Raw genomic sequence first — 21,591 nt, forward strand, 5'->3', positions numbered from 1 at the left:
GTGACTCCATATTTTTCATTTGACATGTTTTTACTAATGAAAGTTAGTAGTTCTGTATCTGTTAAAGCCCATCTGATCTCTTAAAGGTTTATATTCCTTTTTATAAATGTGTGAAAAACTGGTTATGCGTTAAGATAGTTTAAAAACTAAATTCTTTAACTAATATTCACATACCAAAGAGAACCATTTCTACTCATCTAGTGATTCTGATTCTGAAGATGAAGAACCAAAGAAGTATCGGATACAGATCAAACCTATGCATCCAAATAACTCCCATCACACAATGGCTTCCTTGGATGAATTAAAAGTGTCTATAGGAAATATCACGCTCTCCCCAGCAATATCCGTAAGTAAGAAAATGAACAAGTTTGTGCTTTTTACATAGAAGCCTTTATTTATTTATTTTTTACCTCATCTACTTGCATCTGGTTAATTTTAGCAACAGTTAATTAAGCATATTGGATAAGGAAATATTTTATAATTTTTCTTCCATTTTATTGAGGTATATAGTTTTTAATTTTTATATAGGCAAATAAACTTGAGTTTGGCTTAGTTTTGCTTCCCTTTGAAAGTGTTTTACAAGGAAACAAAAATGTAGAAAATCTTTTCCTCATCTAATTTTAAAGATTTTCATCCATATTTTATGAACCTTACGTGAATGGGAATTCTGTAAAAAGGGATTTAAAGATTAAATTATATGTCTGCTGCTTTTGTAACTGCAACGTTTGTTTTTCCATATGTTTTATATTTTAAAAAGGCAAATACAAAAATTTTTAGTGATCATGGTCAATTCCTCAATTCTAAGATACCATACTTAACAGGTTTTGAGGGAGGAAAAAAAAATTGCTGTAACTAATATTTCCATTGATGTCATACTCTAAGTTCAGGAATGTTAAACTATGGGGGAAAAAGCTTAGAATGACAATTTAGTCTATCTGTACATGCTTATCATAATTGATATTAAACCTGTTCTCCTCGATAATGGAGAATAAAAGTTCTCCCCATTTCATATTGTTACTTAATTATGTATTTTAAATAGTCTGTATGTATTTGGGAAAAGGTGTTTTTCTCTCAGTCATGCACTTTTAGCATTTAATTTTTTTTCTACCAAAAAGTTCTGAAGTGAGGTTTGCTATTTTATTTATTGCTATTTTAACATTAGGATTAATGCCCAGATTATTATATAGATATAATTATTATTATATAGATATAATTTTATTACTATTATTATATAAATGAAGTTATGAAACCATTAAAAATTCTTTATTGTGTAAGAGCAAAACTAATTTAAAAAATATATGTAAATAAATAAAACCAAATTAGGGGCGCCTGGGTGGCTCAGTCATTAAGCATCTGCCTTCTGCTCAGGTCATGGTCCCAGGGTCCTGGGATTGAGCCCCGCATCGGGCTCCCTGCTCTGCAGGAAGCCTGCTTCTCCCTCTCCTACTCCCCCTGCTTGTGTTCCCTCTCTCGCTATGTTTCTTTCTGTCAAATAAATAAAATCTTAAAAAAATAAAAAAAATAAAATAAAAACCAAATTATAGGGGAATATATATGCCAAAACATTAAACACCTAGCTCTGGGTAGTGAGATCATTAATGGTTTAAAATTCTGTCCTTTGTACTTTTCTCTCTTCTATTTTTTAAAAAATGGTGAACATATTACTTTCATACTGAGAAAATAAATAATGAGGAAATTTTAATCGTTAATATTGGGTTTGAAAAGAGGATAGTTTGAGTATATTTTGCTGGCCAGTTTGCTTATCTAGGTCATGTCCCTTACCCTAACAATGTTCTGCCTGTGTTTTAAGGTGTATAGACTTTAGGTATGATTCAGAAGTGAATAGACAAATTATGAGACTAAGAAAATAAGATATTTTAAATTCTAAAATGTACACTATGTCTTTTTCTTTCCATGTACAACTAGAGACACAGCCCAGTAAGTACAAGATTTTATATTTTTACCTACTGACTTAAAAAAAATCCTTTTAATGTTTGAACGTTGATTTTCAAAGTATTTGTTTTAAATTTTTTAAACTAGCAAATCACAGTATCTTGCTGTAGGTACTAACATTTTGATAATCTTTTACTATAAAACACTGAAAGGTTTTTTTAATGTAGTTTATAATTGAGTAGATATACTAAAAACAACTTAAAATTGGATGCCCATTAACATTTTATGAAGTATGAACCTGGCTGGCTCACTCTGTTAGAGCATGCAACTCTTGATCTTAGCATTGTGAGTTCAAACACCGTGTTGGGCATGGAACCTACTTAAAAAAATTAAAAATATATTAAAAAAAAATTTTTTTTTTTACCAAGTATTTCATTACCAAATTATTTGTTTAATGACACGTAGTGTTTGCATTTCTGTTTTAGGTGCAGATGAATCGGAATTCATCTAGTAAGTTTGACATCTGAATTGGTTATTTTATGTCTATTAAAATTTATCAGGCAGGGGCGCCTGGGTGGCTCATTTGGTTAAGTGTCTGCCTTCAGCTCAGGTCATGATCCCAGGGTCCTGTGATCGAGTCCCATATCAGGCTCCCTGCTTGCTGGGGAGCCTGCTTCTCCCTCTCCCTCTGCTGCTCCCCCTGCTTGTGCGCGCTCTCTCTCTGTCAGATAAATAAAATCTTAAAAAAATTTTATTAGGCAGTTTGCTAAGCTTATTGTAGCCTTACATATGTAGTTAGAAAAATAAATGGTTTGTTCTCATCACAACTGTTAACAACAGACTAGAAGGATACTAACTTTAAACAGAAGACAACTTAGGTATATTATTTCTTTTAGCATTTAGACATGCCTTCAAGTTTAATACTTGGCTACAGCATTTTTCAGAAATCAACAAAGCCAAAGATAACAATGTTAAAACTGTTTAACTGGCAGGGCGCCTGGGTGGCTCAGTCGTTAAGCGTCTGCCTTCGGCTCAGGTCATGATCCCAGAGTCCTGGGATCGAGCCCCGCATCGGGCTCCCTCCTCAGCCGGAAGCCTGCTTCTCTCTCTCACACTCACCCTGCTTGTGTTTCCTCTCTCACTGTGTCTCTCTCTGTCAAATAAATAAATAAAATCTTAAAAAAAAAAAAAACAACTGTTTAACTGGCATAACTCTGCCTCATGAACCAGAAGGCATTATGAGATGAGTAAGTTTTAGCTTTACTTATAAGTCATATCATAATTGCAATTTGTATTGTATGGTTTTTAGTATAGTAACTTAATTATACTAAAAAATTGGGGGGTGGGTGCTGGCATCTTCAGCATCATCATTAAAAATATCGAAGGTGGGAAAAAGTAGAGTTAAGGCAGCCTACTCAAAAGTTATGCAATTTTGTAAACATAAGGCTTAATAAAAATCATAACATCAATCCTATTAAAAATTCTACCCATAAGATTCGGGGTACCTGGGTGGCTCAGTCGGTTAAGCATCTCCCTTTGGCTCAGGTCATGATCCCGGCATCCTGAGATCAAGCCCCAGGTTGGCCTCCCTGCTCGGTGGGGAACCTGCTTCTCCCTCTTCCTCTTCCCATCCCTGCCCTCCCCCCTTCGGTTCATGCTCTCTCCTTCAAATCAAAATTTTTAAAAAAATTCTAGCACAATTGACAAGACTTATTAAATGCATAATAAATACCAAACTAAAAGTAAGATTTTAGTTTAAAAAAAAATGGTGAGTAGCTTATTGATATAGGGATGCCAGGAAAATGAGGATAAAAGTGGGCTGCTTTTATGCAGTTACTTACGAAAGGGCAAATTGCAGAAACATGGAGGAGAACAGCACAGTAGGTACTTTGGGGCCAAACAGAGGGCCAAATTGAGCTCAATGTGGGACAGTGTGGTAGGAAGGGACATCATGTACAGAGTGATATTCCTCATAGTTTGCTGCACTTAACCATGTTGCTGTATTTTCATTCATCAGCTATTGGTTAGTGATCTAAGACATTAAGGTGCAGGGAAATTTGCTTATGAACTGACATGACTTTTGCACATTACTGAGTCTCTTTACTTTCGTACAGTTGCTAATGAAATGATTCACATTACCAGTGCAAAAGGGAGCAAAACAGCCTATCTTATCAAGACTGTTGCTCTAGGTTCCTATAAAAATTTTAATTTTTCAAGATATCCTTCAAGAATAACTATTTTTGGTCAACATAATATTCTTAGAACTTGAAAAATGCTTTCATGATTCATCAGCTATAATTCTTGAGTAATACTTACATATTTCAACGTATGTTCTAACTTTTATAGTTCTAGCCCATATTTCAGTGATCTGAACAGCAGTTTTATTTTCATGAATATGATAGTTTCATTGACCTAAGTAATTTCTTACCAAAGATGTTAGAAGAAATGAGGACATAGCAGAAATTCAGCTATTATTTTGATATTCTTAGATGATATTCTTAGCATGTTAGAAAATTTGCTGAAGTCTTATTTTCCTGGGGCATCTGGGTGGCTCAGTTGTTAGGCGTCTGCCTTTGTTCGGCTCAGGTCATGATCCCAGGGTCCTGGGATCAAGCCCTGCATTGGGCTCCCTGCTTGTCGGGAAGCCTGCTTCTCCCTCTCCCACTCCCTCTAAATTCCCTCTCTCACTGTGTCTCTGTCAAATAAATAAATAAAATCTTAAAAAAAAGTCTTATTTTCCTTTTCTTCATAATTTAAAAAACTGTTACCAATTCCACAATTTTAAAATTGTTCATAGTAATGAGTTATGCATATAATGTTTCTCTTAACATTTAAATATTACTCAGATTATGAATTTTTTCACATTTTGATTTTTTTAATTAGGTGAAGAGCTAACAAAATCAAAGCCATGTGCTGCATCCAATGAGTAAGTTTCATAGTTATATTTTATTTTTAAATAGACTATTCATAGCAGTTTTAGGTTCATAGCAAAATTGAGGGGAAGCTACAGAGGTTTTGCATATATATTCTCTGCCCCCATATATGCCCAGCCTCCTTCACTATCAGAATCCCCCACTAGAGTAACACATTTGTTAGAACTGATGAACCTACACTGACACATCATTGTCACCGTGGTTTACATTAGGATCCACTCTTGTTCTTATGTATCCTGTGAGTTTTGACAAATGGGTAAGGACATGTGTCTCTACCATTATGGTGTCATACAGAATAGTTCAACTGTACTAAAAAACCTTTGTCCTCTACCTGTTCATCCTTACCCCTTTACTGTGTTTAGAATTAAATATTCTTTTGTCCTTTTTTTCTAGAGTTTTATTATCTTTGCAGTTTCAGTTTGAGTGTTGGTAATCATCCTCTTTTCTAAGCTGTGAAACACTCTGTGGAGTGTCTAGCTGTTTTAAATTCTCATTTGACACTATAATTTTTTTAAAAATCCTTATAAATGGCCTTCGTGGCTTCACTGCTTCTAAATAAAGGCTAATGTCCCAAGTTCGTTCATGTCTGTATTTCAACTAGTTATTCTCATGGAAATTTTCTTTCTTCCTTCAGTTTTGGCTGTGACTGTGTAAAATAGATTGTCCTTTTCATGAACTTCAAAACAAGGAAGTGTCTCAATTAAGTTAAAAAGGCTAGAAAACGTGTTGCTAGCTCTTTTTAAAAAGAAAAAAAATGTTTTAAGGGTCCTTTTTCATTTCAGTATCTGTCAATAAGAATACATTCTTTTAATTTTTTTGCATAAGTAAAAGTATAGGCTTCATTAAATGGATAGCTTAAGATAATTTGATACTTTGAAAACTAGGCACTAATTGAGCACAGTGATGGTATTCATTTATCATTTTTAAAGGTAAGTTCAGTGTTTTAAAAATTTTGTTTTTAGTAATTTATGCAGTTGTGATTCTACGTTTTATATACAGGATGTAGTGTGCTTCCATGTAGGTGCATGTTGAGATACTAGATATGTGCTTATAGATAATTGTACCATTTTCATTGTAATGAGCCTGTTTTCTAAGATTTAAAAACACTGTATTAAATAATGGCAGTTTGATACATTAAAATATTGTTTTAATGGGATTAAGTTGAATCCTAAGAGAAATTAGTCCGGTGGATTTCAAGGGGTCATTGGTGGGAAATCTTTGGTTATACAGCATGTTGAGTTTTTTGAAACTTGAAAGTTGATGCTCTTGATGATTTTGTCCATAGTCTTGATGACTTCTCGTAAAAAGACATGCATGATCCAAACATTTCACTAGACTGCCTCAGTGGCCCAGACTGTGGATTGTCTAGGGAGAAGTCCTGCCCTTGCATGATCTACTATAGTAATCAGACCTTTGAAATTTATATCAAGCTGTTGGGCTTACTTCTGTACTTGCCAATTTCAAAGATGAAGAGGAAAGGGTAAAAGATTTTTTTAAAAGTACTTAACTCTGACCTTATAAAATTTCTGCCTGATTTCCTGTGCATGATTTGGTGCTAGGTGTGAATGAACAGACCTGACACTACTGTAGAATCAAGTACCTTTGTGTCCTTGGGCAGCTCATTTAGACTCCAGTGGGCTGCTTTTCTTCATTTGTAAAGCTGAAATGATTTCTATTCTTCCAGCCCCAAACACAGTTAAGAAGGTGTGATTGGTGCCCATTATCTTCTCTACTGCCTCCTACATAATGTTACCAGAAGTTCTGCTTATAGTAGTTAAAAAAATTTTTAATTTAAACCAGTATTTGTTAAGTTTCTTCACATATTCCATTGGCAGAATATCCAACTTTTAAATGCTATATATTTAGCTATTACAATTCTGTGAGATAAAAGTGACTAAATTTTATACTAATAAAATATTCCTTTGTTAAAGTCTTTATTTTTAAAATGTTATTGCAGGAAAGGGACCAGTGATTTACTTGCTTGGGATCCCCTGTTTGGACCATCTCTTGATTCATCTTCTTCAACTTCACTAACTTCATCGTCATCATCAGGTAATGTGTGTGTGTGTATGTGTATATATATATTTAAACTGAGGAATTCGTTAGTCACTTTTGTGTTATACTTACTGATAAAAAATATTCTTAACTTATCCTCATATTGCCAGATAAAGTGATTTTATACTGGTTTTGTTAGCTGAAGGACCTATGGCTTAAACAAAAATTTATGAAACACCAATTTTTTTAATTTATATATTTCTATGCATCATTCCCTTATCAGTGCCCAAATAATTCTCACTGTTCTTAGATAATTCCACTGCATAGATGTGCATTAGTGTTATCAGTCTTTTCTTACCAGACATTTGAGTTGCATCCAGTTTTCTAGTATTATGAAAATCCATGGATAGAATTTTGTGTACGTTTCGTAATATCCTTATAATTTATCAGTACAACGTTTGAGTCTCAAGATATACCCATTGGTATTTATTGCCAAACTGCTTTCCAGAAAGGCTTTAGCACTTCCCAAGCAATGTGTCAAAGAACCTGATGAATGCTTTTTAGTTGTTGTTTAAAATATAAAATCCCACTAGCCAACAATCCAAGTAGGCATCAAAATGCTTGTTTAATAAAACCATTGCTTGTTCAAAGCAAGAAAATAAATTCACTTTAAGTTGGTCTTCAGCCTTCTCTGGGATTTCATGAATGCTGTTCAGTATTTGGGGTTAGGAGAGTGATGGAATGGTGAGGAGAGAACTTGAATTGATCGAGTTCATGCCACGTTGCTCTGCTAGGAGTTACACACACTCTGTTTAGTTTCACTTCATTAACTGCTCCATGAAGTCCATTTTAATGTCCCTGTTTGTAGATTAAAAAAAAAGTAAAGCTCAGAGATGATCAGGAACTTCTCTGAGATCATTTCATAGGAAATGATGAAGCATTGATTCAAACCTGGATCTTACTAATTTTAAAGTCTTCATTCTGTTTATTGCACTCTGACATATTAACTAAACTATAAGCCATTCCAAAACATTTTACTATTAACAAAGTAAACACCAGTATTTAAAATTAGATTGTTCATAAACCAATTTTTAAAAGAAATTATAAATGGATGTTAGGCAACCTTAACTCCAATTTGGAATTTTGAAGGAGCAGTGATCTATATTTAATACTTGTAAAACAGCAAGAAACAATGAAAGATTGTTGAACATAATCTGAAGTGGCATTATAGCCTTCCTCAATGGGCATGTTATTATTTAGTTTTATAAAACTAACCTAACAGATTGTATAAGAAAAGTAAGTATACAGGGAAAACTGAAGTTGTCATTACAGGCTCTTTTTTGTTTAGTGAAAATGTCAGAATGAAGATCATTCTAAGTATGTTTTTCAATTTTGTTAATATATTTAAAATTATTTTTTCAAAATACTGAATAAAAATTTTCACATTGGTATCACAGAGGCTTTAGTTATATAGAAATTTCTTCCTAACTCCGCCCATAGTTTCTTACTCTTTCAGCACTGTCTCTTCCTTTTCAAAAAAGTTCTTGCTTTTCCTCTTGCTAACTGTTTCAAGTATGTTTCACCCCTATCACTTTTAACTTCAGGTTAAAAATGGTTCATTTTTGTTCAGTGGCCATTTGATGTGTAGTAGCTATGAAATAAAAAGTAACAAAAGGTTAATACATGTTTTAAGTTCACTTTTGTATGCATTTTTAACTTCCTATACAGTCTGAAAAATGATGTCAAATTATTTTACCTTTCCAAGAATGTTAGTCATGTTGAAAAGAGATGATGGTAAAAATCTCAAAAGATTTGACAAGGTGAAAAGGTGATAGTGCTGTGTTACTCAGCAAAGTGCCTGACTGGCTAGTGATAGATAAAATCTAGTGTTGGAATTAATATAAAAAACTAGTCTAATATTTTTCAAAAGATAATTTTAAGGGATTTTTGCAGATTACAAGTGCTCAGTTAATTCATCAACAGAAGAAATGGTCTACAGTAAGACTTATCATAGGAGGGTTTTATTTATATATCAGTGTTTAGACTTTTGCCAACTGTTAGAGATACCTTTTGCTCCTCTGAGAAAACAGGAATAATTATGGCTTTATATATTTTGGACCTTCAGTTTTACTCATATGTTTTTTAAGTTTCTTAATCCACGTACTTATTTTCCTCAGTTAATAGAAAATTAGGGCTCAGGTTTTTGTTTAAAAAATGTATTACTACATTTTTCTAGTTTTGAGTGATTAAAATAACATTAACCTGAAACAAGAAAACTATTTGGCTATGTAGATTCATGCTTTTGTTCAAGAATTTTCCTGTTGCTTCTGGTTTTCAACTGCTTTCCCCTCCTTCAGCTTAAGGAACTTGAAGAGTGCAACAGAAACTCTTTGTCTCCCAATAATTTGTTTGAGTGTACAGTAATTGAGTCTTTACTTGAAACCAGCATGTATTTGGAATTTGAAAAAGCAAACTGTGATTATTTGAAAGAGCTGAACTTTAACAGTTCTACCAGGCTAGGTTTGTTTGGAGTCAATCTTACTGTAATTTGGATAGGCCATTTGTCAGTAATGAAGCTCAGGTATACATGTCTCTATGATGTTAAGCTCTCACAAGCTTGAAATAACTTGGATATCGGTCAGTGCTGTTTTCATTGATAATGAGCCTATCTTTAAAGTCAGTATGTCATAGCACAGGGAAGTGTTATGGTTCTCAGGTTGGTGCACATTTCTTCCAGTGTACTGTTTAAAGTAGGAGTGCAGCATGAAAGAAGTGGTGCTCACTGGAAGAAGGCAGCAGCCTTAGAATCTACACATGGTTTCTTAGCAGCTTTATGTTGTTTCCTTCAAGCAACTTGAACTGTGCTTGTATCTATTATCCTTTCCTAGGACATGCTTTCTAAATGATTCCATACCCCTCACGCTGTGACTTTCACGCCTCTGTGACTACCTTTCCTGTTGCCTCCATTCTCCTTCCTTTCACACCTACATTGCTTCATCAGTGACCATCGGTCGTCAGTTTGTTTCTCCATGGATATACTGAGGCCTGTTCATATATTTTTAACTTTGCACATCTGCAAACTTAATGTAATGATTTATATTTCTTCCCATCCATATTCTTCAGTCTGAATTATAGCCCCACCTTTTAGAATGAACCAAAGGGATTTGAAAATCCTTTAAAATAAAGATGACTTAAACAGGGATGCCTGTGTGGCTCAGTCGGGTAAGCATCTGCCTTTGGCTGAGGTCATGATCCCAGGGTCCTGGGATCGAGTCCCTCGTCAGGCTCCTTTCTCAGCACAGAGCCTGCTTCTCTCTCTGCCTGCCGCTCCCCCTCTCTGACAAATAAGTAAAATCTTAAAAAAAAAAAAAAAAGATTTAAACGTATTTGCTTCCATTCTTCACTCTTGTTTTGATTATGCTAATACATTTGTGAATTTTGATGATGTACACTTGGATTTCATTAATTTCTACCAAGATAGAGTTATTTTTAATTAGGACTGCTCAGGTTAGTGTCTGATTTATAAAGTGGCAAAACTTGCAGATGACGTTGAAAAACAGTGAACATTAAATTTATGTAGGATTTAGGAGCAGTGAATGTTATATAGGATTTCTATAGGGGGTGTTTTCTTACCAAAAATAGTGATTTGGAGGAATTTTTTTCATAAATAAGATATTTTTAATACTTCTAATTATCACCAGAAACTTTGCAATGTAATTCAACTTGTAATTTGACTTTTAATTAAGGTAAGTGTTTTATTTAGAGTTCATATTACTACTTCGAAGGTGTTACTTCAAAGGCTTGGTCTTACATTACTGTCTGTAAGTAGATGGACTGGCAATAAACTAAAGACCTTAGCCTTCAATTGGTTTATTTTCACTAGCTTATTTGTCAGATTTTATTTTTTTACGGGTATAAAGAATTGAAATAGGAATACAGTTGATAAAAGTTAATGTTTTTTGTTTTTTTTTCCAGGAATATTGTTAGCTTCAAGAAAAGCCTATTTGATAGATTCCCAGTATTTCACCAAATATCAATAATTATATATATTTAAAAACTCCTGAAAATGAGCTTTGAGTCCTAAGAGTTCCTCTATAATAGGATGTCTTTATGTAAGGATTGCTACAAACTAATGATTTTCTTCAAATTCTCTTTTTCCCCTTACCAGCCAGGCCCACAACTCCTCTTTCTGTAGGCACCATTGTCCCACCTCCAAGGCCTGCTTCCAGACCAAAGCTTACTTCAGGCAAACTCAGTGGGATTAATGAAATAGTATGTACTCAGGTGTTTGTTTTTTTTTAATTATAACTGTTTGATTTAAGATGCAAATGGTATTTTTTCTATATGCCCCTTTACAGTTAAGCACTTGGAATTATCTACTTGAGTCTTCAAAGAGTAGAAAAGTTTCCCATCCAACATTTCCCTTTACTCCCTCATATTAGCTCAGTGATCATACACATGGATTGATACATTGCTTAGGAGGAAGGGAGATTCTGGAGAAAGTTAGCACATAAAAATACCATTCAGTAATCATTCTTTCACATTTAAGAAGCAATACTTATGTAACTCTGCTTTAAGTCAAATACTAAGGAAGGAATGGTGGCCTGTTCTTAGGGCTTAGAAGTATACTGGCAGGAGAATCCTGGAGGGCATCTAGTCCAGCTTTGTTTTATACATAAAGAAACTAGAGTTTGTTCAGATCACTTAACTGACTTGTCAAAGTACATGTTGCTTCAGGAAAAAAGTATTGGCCTACAAAAGTTGTCAGGTAATTAAAGAAAATCTACAAGTTACATTCAGAGTGAGGCTCTCCCAAACCACTTGCCTCTCATCTCTTCTACTTTGCTTCATGTTTTACACTAATTACCAGTGTTATATTTCTAAAAGTCAAGCTTAACCTTTTTCCCCAGATAGACATCTCCATTGGTTCCCCACTATCCATGTGGTTGAATGTTTTAGCTGAATGTACAAGGCTTTTTATCAAGTTGCCTCAACACCTAGGTTATTACCAGACTAACTGCCCAAGTTTCTCCTCTTTGCAACCTATGTTCCAGCCCTTTAAAACTTTGCACTGTTCATCAAACACATCATATTCTTTTATGCATCCGTGTTTTATTTTGCTCCCTTTACTAAAATGTCCCTCAGTTGTCTATGTAGGACACTGGTCTCTTTTTTTAAGAACCAGCTATCATCTAGCTAAAGCCCTCTTTGATCATTACTCTTCCCCAAGTAGATTTAATCATTCTCTTCCTTATACCCCTATACTTTGCTCATATTTCTTCTGGTGCACAAATTACATTATATATACTTTCCTTGTGTGTTTCCTTCACCGGACTATACCTTTGGCGAACTCATACTTTGCATAATACCTGTCACATAGTGAGGAGATGTTTCATGAATAAATGAAAAGGCTGGAGCACCAAGTGTTGAAATGGTGACATCTTTCTCCTTTTATCCTAACAGACCTAAGGAAGTGAACTCAAAGACTCTAGGTACAGGCTGCCAAGATCATGATTATTTGAGTAATACAAAAATGACTGCCTCTTAGTAACATGGGATTTTTTCCTGATTATAAGAGATCATGTAAAATTTGGGAAATAGATAAAACAGAAAATTAAAATCCCTTCCATACTTCATGACCCAAAGATATCCACTTAACCTCTTTTATTATACCCTTTCATTAATTTTTGAGTGCTTAAGTATTCATTTGCAGTAAAACATAGTTGTTAAAAAAGCACAGCTTATTAGTGACTAATTACCTGAGCAACATTAACCAAGTTATATATTTGGAGTCTCTGTTTCCTTATCGGTAAATGGGTATAAAGATAATAGGTGGTGTGAGACTTAAATGAGTTGCTTGAAATGCAAGTAATTGCTCAAAAAAGTTAACTGTGAATGATAAATCAAAGGTCATACCTTACATATTTTTTATTCTTCACTTGAAAATATTTGGGGGATATCTATTTCATGAATTATTCCATAGATTTCAAACTTCTTTCAAGTGGTAGAATCCTTTGTCAAATGATCTTAAGTTGCAAATCTATTAAATAAGTAAAAGTGGGACTTTTCTACTTGAATCTTTCACCCTTTATTCCCTGCCCTAGCCTTGCAAACCTTCTAGAAACCACCCTGAGGGCTTCAAGGAGCACCTTTTGAAACAACTGCAGAGCATAAATGCTCTTACAACAGCACTGTCTGTCAGCATTAAATTTTCAAAGGTTTTTTAGAAATGTGATTATTTGACATTTAGTTTATTTCCAAGTTTTCATTATTCAGCATTGCCTTAATGATTTCATTATAAACAATGTCTTAATGAATATCCTTTTGTTTACTTCTTTGCATACATTATTAGTAAAAAATTTTAAAGTAAAATTCATGAACTAAAGGCACATTTTTAAGACTCTTGATTATTGCTGTATTGCCCACCAGAAAGGTTATGCTGATTTGAATTCTCTCCAGCTGTACATCAGAGTGCTCTTTTCCTTGCATGCTTGTATGTGCACTTTTCTGGGGAGACTAGATGTTCACAGGGTCTATAATCACACCCTTTCACATTTCGATAGGGAATGCCTCATTGTTCTAGAGCAGTTGTTTTCAAAGTTTGGTCCCCAGACCAGCAGCAGCATTACCATCACGTAGGATCTTGGTAGAAATGCAGCTTCTCTGGCTCTACCCCAGGAAAATCAGAAGCTCTGTGAAGTGGCCCTGTGAGTGCTTCTGGTGCATTTTAAGAACTGCTGTTTTTAAGTAGTGCTGTTCAATAGAAATACCACGCAGCAACATATATTAAAGTTTTCTAGTAGCCACATTAAAAAAGTAAAAACAGTGAAATTGACTTATTTTACTCATTAAAAAAAATCATTTTATAATGTAATCAGTATAAGGAGTGAGAGTATCTTTTCTGTTTGTGTGTGCTAAGTCTTCAAAATCTGTGCATTTTATACTTAAAGCTCATCTCAAATTTGGACTAGCCACATTTCTAGTGCTAGTGGCTACCGTACTGGACAAGTGCCATTCTACAATAAGGGAAAATCACTTGAAAAAATAGGTGTTTTTGTCCTTTCATAAAAAATTATAAAGCACACATTCTAAATTGTAAATTATAAAAATGTAGCGACATAATATTGGTCATAAGGCCATGTTGCTACAGGAGAAATTTCCCCCACAGTAGTTGATCAAGACTTTTTTCTAAGCTTGCAGGTTTCAGATTAGCTGTTGAATTTACTATGTGTTTGGCCTCATGCCATGCACTACTTTCATCTGTATATATAGGGAGCTGCAGTTTTACACCTTACTATATTTTTTCAGTCTTATTAGTCATCATTATCAGTCATCAAAAAGCCATTCTCTGGAACTAATAGTTTAAAGTTATTTGCGGGAGTGGGGGTTTACTTAGTATAAAACACTTTGGATGGTATCTAATTTTTATAAATGTATATTCATAGAATCAAGAGTTGACTAATTTTAGTGTATGAATGCTTATTAAGGGTTTTGTTTTTGCCATTTGTTTTTCATGTCCCTCAAATAATTGAGGACAGGAACAATATCTTTTTTTTATTCACTGCTTTGTATGTAGTTCCTAACCCATGGCCTGACACATAGTAGGCACTAAATAAGTATTGTTTTCAGTTAATACTTTTATAAGCAGGAAAAGGTTATTTTTAAATAAGGTAAGCATGCCTTATTTTAAAAAATGAAATCCCTGAGGAAGTGTTGCTCATCTATTATTGGAACACTTAGGAATGTGGAAGGGAAAAATCCATTTCCCCAGGTAAAAGAAATGAAGTTCTATTTTTTGTATTTGTTTTTATGTTTAGAAAAGTGGGGACACAGTAGAATTAAGATATCTCAAACCTCTTTTATGGGGTAAACTGTCTCAATGAGGAAGCATTATAAGGAATTATAAAGGGAAAATGGACACGTTTGTAAACACCGAAAATAAAGGGCAGGCAAGATTTAGGGTTTGCAGCAAATAAAGCAAAGGATTAGTGAAAGCTCAGGTTATACTAAGCCCTCACAAAACTAAATCAGCGAAAGCTAACAAAGACAACTCATAAAAGGCGCAAAATGCCAATCTTATTATCAATTTAAAAATTATTTTTCTTCTAATGCTCATTCATTGCTGACAAGGGTGCAGAGAAATATTCTCTTATATTTATAGACAGTAAAGTGAATAATCCTTTTGGGAAGCAGTTTGGCAGTATGTATGAAAATCCTTCATACTGTTTAAACTTACAATTTAACTTCTGAGAATCTGTCTTAAACATACTTTTTGAAATAGAGAAAATGTTCTTTGGTTAAAGGTTCTCTTGACAGCATTATTTTAAAATAGCCTTCTCAGCCTTTAATCTACTCTTGAAAATCATTTGACCTATGGCATTTCTATTTTTAGTTACAAGAAACAATAAATTAGATTTAGTATATTAAAATTAATCTTACCTGATACCTAAAAATCTTTTCTTATAAGGAAGAACTGTTTTAGCATTTTGGTAAATAACTTTTTGTTTTTAAGCCCAGGCCATTCAGCCCACCTGTAACTTCCAATACTAGCCCACCTCCTGCAGCTCCTTTAGCCCGGGCAGAAAGTTCTTCCTCTATCTCATCTTCAGCTTCATTAAGTGCTGCCAATACTCCAACAGTAGGTAAGTGATTATCATAGATTACATGTGATAGTTAGCATTCCAAGTATGGTCAGGCTGAATTTTGTTTTTTAATGAGCTCATGAAGAATTTAACATTAGAAATTTTGGATTTTGGAAACACACCTGGTGTTATCAGACTAGCCACATTTTCCTTTTCTGTTACACAGTTTCTGTTACTTGAATAGGAGGCTTTTTTTTTTTTAAGCACTGTTAAGAGTGCATCAAATTTATAAAGTACTGACCAATATAAATAGTTGAAGGCCAAATATTATGCAGTCCTTTCTAATGTGAAGTGATACTTGCATTCCTTGGAGTTTTTATTTAATAATGATTCAACTTAAAGGAGTTTTGTGCTTGCAATTAATAAGTATTTCTACAAGAATTTAAATCATAAAGATCTAAAAGTAGATGTTAGGATGCAGGCGTATAAACCTAAATCCCACCCAGTAAATCCAGTATTTTATTACATCTAGATTTTGCTCAAGACATTTTTCTATCTTTAATTTTTTCTACAAATTCTTACTACATTTCTTACCCACTGTTAGTAAAGCACAAAGCCACTTAAAGCTGCTGTGTTATGGGAATGACAACTTCTCATCAAAGTTAGAACTGTCCCTGCCACTGCTTCTAAGTAGTAATGAGTTTATCTTTGATAATGCCAATTACTGATGCACACTAACTCAGCATAGTTCAGTAGTGCTCCAAGTGTGATCCTTGTACCTACACCATCTGTGGCATCACCTGGGAACTTACTAGAAACAGAGACCTTTTAAATCCCAAACTCGGTGTGGGGCTAGCAATTTTTAAACAGGCCTTCCAGGTGATTGTGATGCATGCTAAGTTTGAGAATAATAGCCATATTTAAGCAGATTTAATTATATCCAATTTGATTTGTCAAAACTCAGAAAGGAGAAGGGCATTTTCTAAGTGTGGCCATCGTAAAAATGACATAATATAGGCTAACGTAAGATTAAAAGTTCTTTGATTTTTACATGTCCAAACATAATGTTACCATCTTATTTTATATACACCTTTATGAGCATATCATTTTTCCTATCTTTTAACTTCAGGTAGAATACATCTAGTAAGTTTTTCTATTTGCTGTATTGAGCACTTTCTTCTTATATTTTCTTTGTATATATGTTACTAATTTTGGTTTTGCAGACTGTTTCAGTCATAAAAAACAGAGGGTCCTTTAAAAGTTAGACAGGTGGTCTAGTTAACCAAAATTTGCTTTAGTTCTCCATTTTCTCTAGGTTATTTAGAAGGATTTCAATTTGTGATGGAAACTGTTTTTGATTGAGTAGGTACTAGGTACATACTTGTTTTTAGTTTGGGCCAGCGCCGGCAATAAGGGAACTACAGGGAGGTGATACGATGATACCGGCAGGCAAGATACAATGTGGATTTTGTACAACAAAGGCACTTTAAGTCTACCATAAAAGTTAACTTTTTTTTATTATGTTTAAGTTTTTGATTCTTCTTGAAAATGTTTTCTTTTCCTGCAATATTGTCTTTTATTTAAATATGATAGAAGATGATAATTTGATTGGGACACTCTCTGAAATTGAAAAGCACTGTGAGACTTCACAAGGTATTGTATCAGAAGCAACGTATGTGTTGACTAATGATCTTAAAGTATCTAAAATACTTTGTTACCTCATTTTTCCTTTTTCAGCGATGTATGCTGTCTCAGAAGTCAAGAATAACTCTAAGGTTTAACTTTCTCAATTTTGTACTAATTATGTCCAGTTGCTGTACAGGATCTATTGATATCAGCTCCCCCCTTATAAAAACCTACAGTATTTTTGTATTGCCTTCCATCTCCTTGCTTTTCTTTCCTCCTCAGCATTAAAGAATGTCCATAAATCTTATTGCTAAAGTTGTCAGAACCAGAGAAAAAGTGATTAGAAAAGAAGCAGAAAGACTATGTCAGTTAAAAGAATGGTAATACCTCAACTACCAGAGCAAAGAATGTCCTAGGAAAGCCATCCATATTGTGAGGTGAGGTTGGAGGTACAAAGGTAGCAAATAATTGGGAGTGTTTTTTAATCCTGAGCCAAAAGGAATTCCACAAAATTATCCATTGATTGTTATAGGAAGATACTTCTTACTTCAATTTTATAAGCTCTCTGCATTTTCGACACATACAGTTGTTTAAATATAGAACAATGACACCAAAATTAGAATATGTGATACCCTTCTAAAGAATACAGGTAATTTTTTATTTCTAAGAAATGATTTATTCTGAATAGTACATTATAAATTTAGACTTCTATACTATTTTAAGGACTTGATTACATATTTCCTATGTCAAACTTTTTTTTGAACTATGCATATGCAATATGATTTTGAAAGGCAAATAAGAATAGGAAATACTCAAGGGGATATGCCAAGATGTTAAGTGGGTTTTGAGTTTTTTCCCCTTACTGTTCAGTGATTTTTTTCTACTTGCCAATATTTCAATAATGGGCTTAACAATTTACAGGGACTATTTCAAGAATTCTCATTTTATATGCCCAAGTTGGATAATTAAAAATAATAATATGTAGGTTTCTTTTGAATTTATTTTTTAAAGATTTTATTTATTTATTTGACAGAAGAGAGAAAGAGAGTGAGAGCAGAACACAAGCAAGGGGAGAGGGAGAGAAGCAGGCTTCCCACCGAGCAGGGAGCCCAATGTGGGGCTCGATCCCAGGACTTTGGGATCATGACCTGAGCCGAAAGCAGATGTCCAAAGACTGAGCCACCCAGGAGCCCCTTCTTTTGATTTTTTTATGTCAAAGTAGGAGTAGACATTAGTGTTACCCATGACTGTGTAAATATCCATTTGTTGTGTTTTAAGGGAAAAGATTGAATTCATAATTGAGAATACAGTTTTGTTTAGTAAAAAAGTATAATAGCTTTCATCTTCCTCTGAAAAATACGCTTTTCTGAATTTCTGGTGACCCTCTAGTTTAGAAAAATGTATTTTTTTTTTTTAAAGATTTTTATTTATTTATTTGAGAGAGAGAGAGCGGGAACACAAGCAGGGGGAGTGGGAGAGGGAGAAGCAGGCTTCCTGCCGAGCAGGGAGCCCGATGTGGGGCTCAATCCTAGGACCCTGAGATCATGACCTGAGCCAAAGGCAGATGCTTAACACCTGAGCCACCCAGGCACCCCTAGAACAATGTATTTTTTTTTTAAAAGTTTACTGAACTTATTCACATATACAGTGAAATTTTCCCAGTGCACAAGCATGTGTTTGCATAGTTGTATTCAGTTAATCTATAGTCTTTTTTTTCCACTTAACATTTTCTTATGCACATACCTGAAATTTCTGCCTCTTGATCAGTCCCTTATCTTTCATTTATTTATTTATTTTTAAAAGATATTATTTGACAGAGAGAGAGACAGCGAGAGAGGGAACACAAGCAGGGGGAGGGAGAGAGGGAGAAGCAGGCTTCTTGCTGAGCAGGGAGCCCAATAAGGGGCTGGATCCCAGGACCCTGGGATCATGACCTAAGCCGAAGGCAGACGCTTAACGACTGAACCACCCAAGCGCCCCTCCTTATCTTTCATTTAATCATCTCTCACCTGATCCAAAATTGAATCCATGACAACAGACATTTTTCTCTTCATTCCAGGATCCACTCTGTGTTCAGAGTGATCTTACTAAATGAAAAATGTAGCCATGTTTCTCTTAAACATTCTTAGTGGTTTTTAGTGCCATAAGGATAAAATTAAAGGTCCTCCATGCTGTGATCTGGGCCTTAAACATTTCTCTAGATACATCCTCCTCCCCTCTCATCTTTCTAGCCATCCCTCATTCCCCAAGTATGCTCCCGCTTTGGAAAACTACTTTTGGTTTCAAAAGGCAGCATTTTTTCATGCCACCTTAGCTCAGTGCTGGACACATGTTAGAGTTAGTAAATAGTAGCTGTTGTGATTTGTTGAGATTTTTATGTTACTGGCTTAACGACTGAGCCACCCAGGCGCCCCTACATTTTATTATTCTTCAAAAAAAACTGATGTTTAGGAGTGCCTGGGTGGCTCAGTCAAGCGTCTGCCTTCGGCTCAGGTCATGATCCCTAGGGTCCTGGGATGGAGCCCCGCATTGGGCTCTCTGCTCAGCGGGAAGCCTGCTTCTCCCTCTTCCAATCTCCCTGCTGTGTTCCCTCTCTTACTGTGTCTTTGTCAAATAAATAAATGAAGTCTTTAAAAAAAAAAAAAAAAAAAAAACCCCTGATGTTTATATAGATAAAGTTTACTTAGATAATATACCTTGTCAGGAATGTTATAAAAAAAACATTAATCCCATTTATCAAGGTAAGGAAATAAAATGTAAGCATTAGACAAAGAAGTAGTAAAAGAATTATAATGGGTAGTGTATAATTTAGAAATAGCTGATGTATAGAAGTAGCTGAAATACAAAAATCCAGTTTAATGCCCTGCTGTATGTGATTGGTAGAACCTGAAACAATTTAGTATCTGAAGGGTTGTGAAGAAATGTTTTAGTAATTTTAGTTCTTCAGGGGAAGGGTTCTGATATTCCTTAACCCCAGTGTTCAGTGTCATTTCATTTAAAAGAAGTCAGTGTGATGTGTTTTCCTGACTTTTTTTGTCCTCTGTATTACGTTCCAATGTGTTTTATGCTCTATTTCTTAACCTCCAGATTTATACATGAGCCATCAATGGAACCAGTAATAGAGTCATTTGTGACAAGCTAACATTGTGACTTTACCTGTCTTGATGAATTTTATAAATGTGTTTATGTAGGATTTAACAAATGAATTATATGTATTCTAGGTGTGTCACGAGGTCCCAGCCCTGTCAGCCTTGGAAATCAAGACACCTTACCTGTGGCAGTTGCCCTCACAGAATCTGTTAATGCCTATTTTAAAGGAGCAGATCCCACCAAGTTAGTTTTAAAAAGATGTGTGTGTGTGTGCATGTGTTTGGTGGGGAGAGGGCCTAGTGGTAAATTTTCAGAGTTACATTTTGATTCTGTAATAGAGTTTTCTGTTATTTATTTACCTGCCTTTTTTGCTATCAAATATAGTCATTTAGCCATTGTCTTTAAAAAAAAAAAAATCACTATAATCAGTATTAATGGCTTTATCCCCCCAGTTTATTTATATTCTTGCCCAAGGTTTATGACCATTACGACCCATCTGTTGTTTGACATGTCTATAGAGCAGGATGATGGCAGCTGACGAGAAGGGGATAGAACTCTGAATCTTGGTTTAATGTATATCTTTGGTAAAGTGTTATATTTGCCAGAGAGACCTAGAATATATGTCTCATTTATGAAACTCTTGTCAAGGAATTGGTTTAACCCCCTTCTTTTAAGAAAATGTTTTGGTGAATGACCACCCCTACTTTTCATGTATAACCGTACTCATTCAGCATACATTCATTCATTAAATATTTGAGTGCTTACTATGTGTAAGAAAGACACTGTTATAAGCTTGTATTATGTGAGAATCAGCTTATTAGTTTTCTCTTACAGTAATGCAAAACTTTTAGAGAACTTTTTCTATATTGATGTATCCTCCACACTTGAGTAATTGATGGATAATTACATGTTGAACAACATGAAAGGGAGTGGTATTGATATATATGCTATGAAGAAAAGCTAGGGTAAGAGGAGACAAAATTACAATAGAGGGCTACTTTTTTTTTTTTTTTAGATAAAATGATCAGAGAGAGATACAGCTAGAGAGGGAACACAAGCAGGGGGAGTGGGAGAGGGAGAAGCAGGCTTCCCGCAGAGCAGGGAGCCCGATGCGGGGCTCGATCCCAGGACCCTGAGATCATGACCTGAGCTGAAGGCAGACCCTTAACGACTGAGCCACGCAGGTGCCCCCAAAGAAAACCTTTTTGATGTTAAATTTAAGATGTTTCAAAGATATTGTGGAGCAAACCATGCAGATGTCTGAGGGCAGAGCGTGCTTGGCATATTCGATGAACAGCAAAGAGAATATTACGTCACTAAGTTGAAATTAGCAAAGGAGTAGTCAAAGATAAGTCCTTAGCGGGACCAGATCAGGTTGGGAATTGTAGACCATGGTGAGTTTGGAGTTTATTTTGAGCAAGGTGGGAAACCAGTGAAGGCTTTTGAGCAGAGAAATGATGAGGTTACTTAGG

At 34.7% G+C, this 21,591-nt stretch overlaps 1 protein-coding gene across 2 annotated transcripts in view; it reads left to right on the forward strand.

Moving 5' to 3' along the window:
• Positions 1 to 21,591, forward strand: part of FCHO2 (FCH and mu domain containing endocytic adaptor 2) — a 127,346-nt gene that overhangs the window by 84,830 nt on the left and 20,925 nt on the right. For both annotated transcript variants that reach the window (XM_035014624.1, XM_035014623.1), the window contains exons 13-20: positions 171 to 346; positions 1,927 to 1,938; positions 2,379 to 2,403; positions 4,777 to 4,819; positions 6,784 to 6,878; positions 10,990 to 11,093; positions 15,334 to 15,463; positions 20,251 to 20,362. In XM_035014624.1, coding sequence (XP_034870515.1) covers positions 171 to 346; positions 1,927 to 1,938; positions 2,379 to 2,403; positions 4,777 to 4,819; positions 6,784 to 6,878; positions 10,990 to 11,093; positions 15,334 to 15,463; positions 20,251 to 20,362 — 697 coding nt within the window. The remainder of the gene's footprint in view (positions 1 to 170; positions 347 to 1,926; positions 1,939 to 2,378; positions 2,404 to 4,776; positions 4,820 to 6,783; positions 6,879 to 10,989; positions 11,094 to 15,333; positions 15,464 to 20,250; positions 20,363 to 21,591) is intronic.

The sequence above is a fragment of the Mirounga leonina genome, unplaced genomic scaffold, assembly GCF_011800145.1.
Source record: "Mirounga leonina isolate KUSES-001 unplaced genomic scaffold, KU_Mleo_1.0 Mir_168, whole genome shotgun sequence".
In the NCBI taxonomy this organism is placed as follows: Eukaryota; Metazoa; Chordata; class Mammalia; order Carnivora; family Phocidae; genus Mirounga; species Mirounga leonina.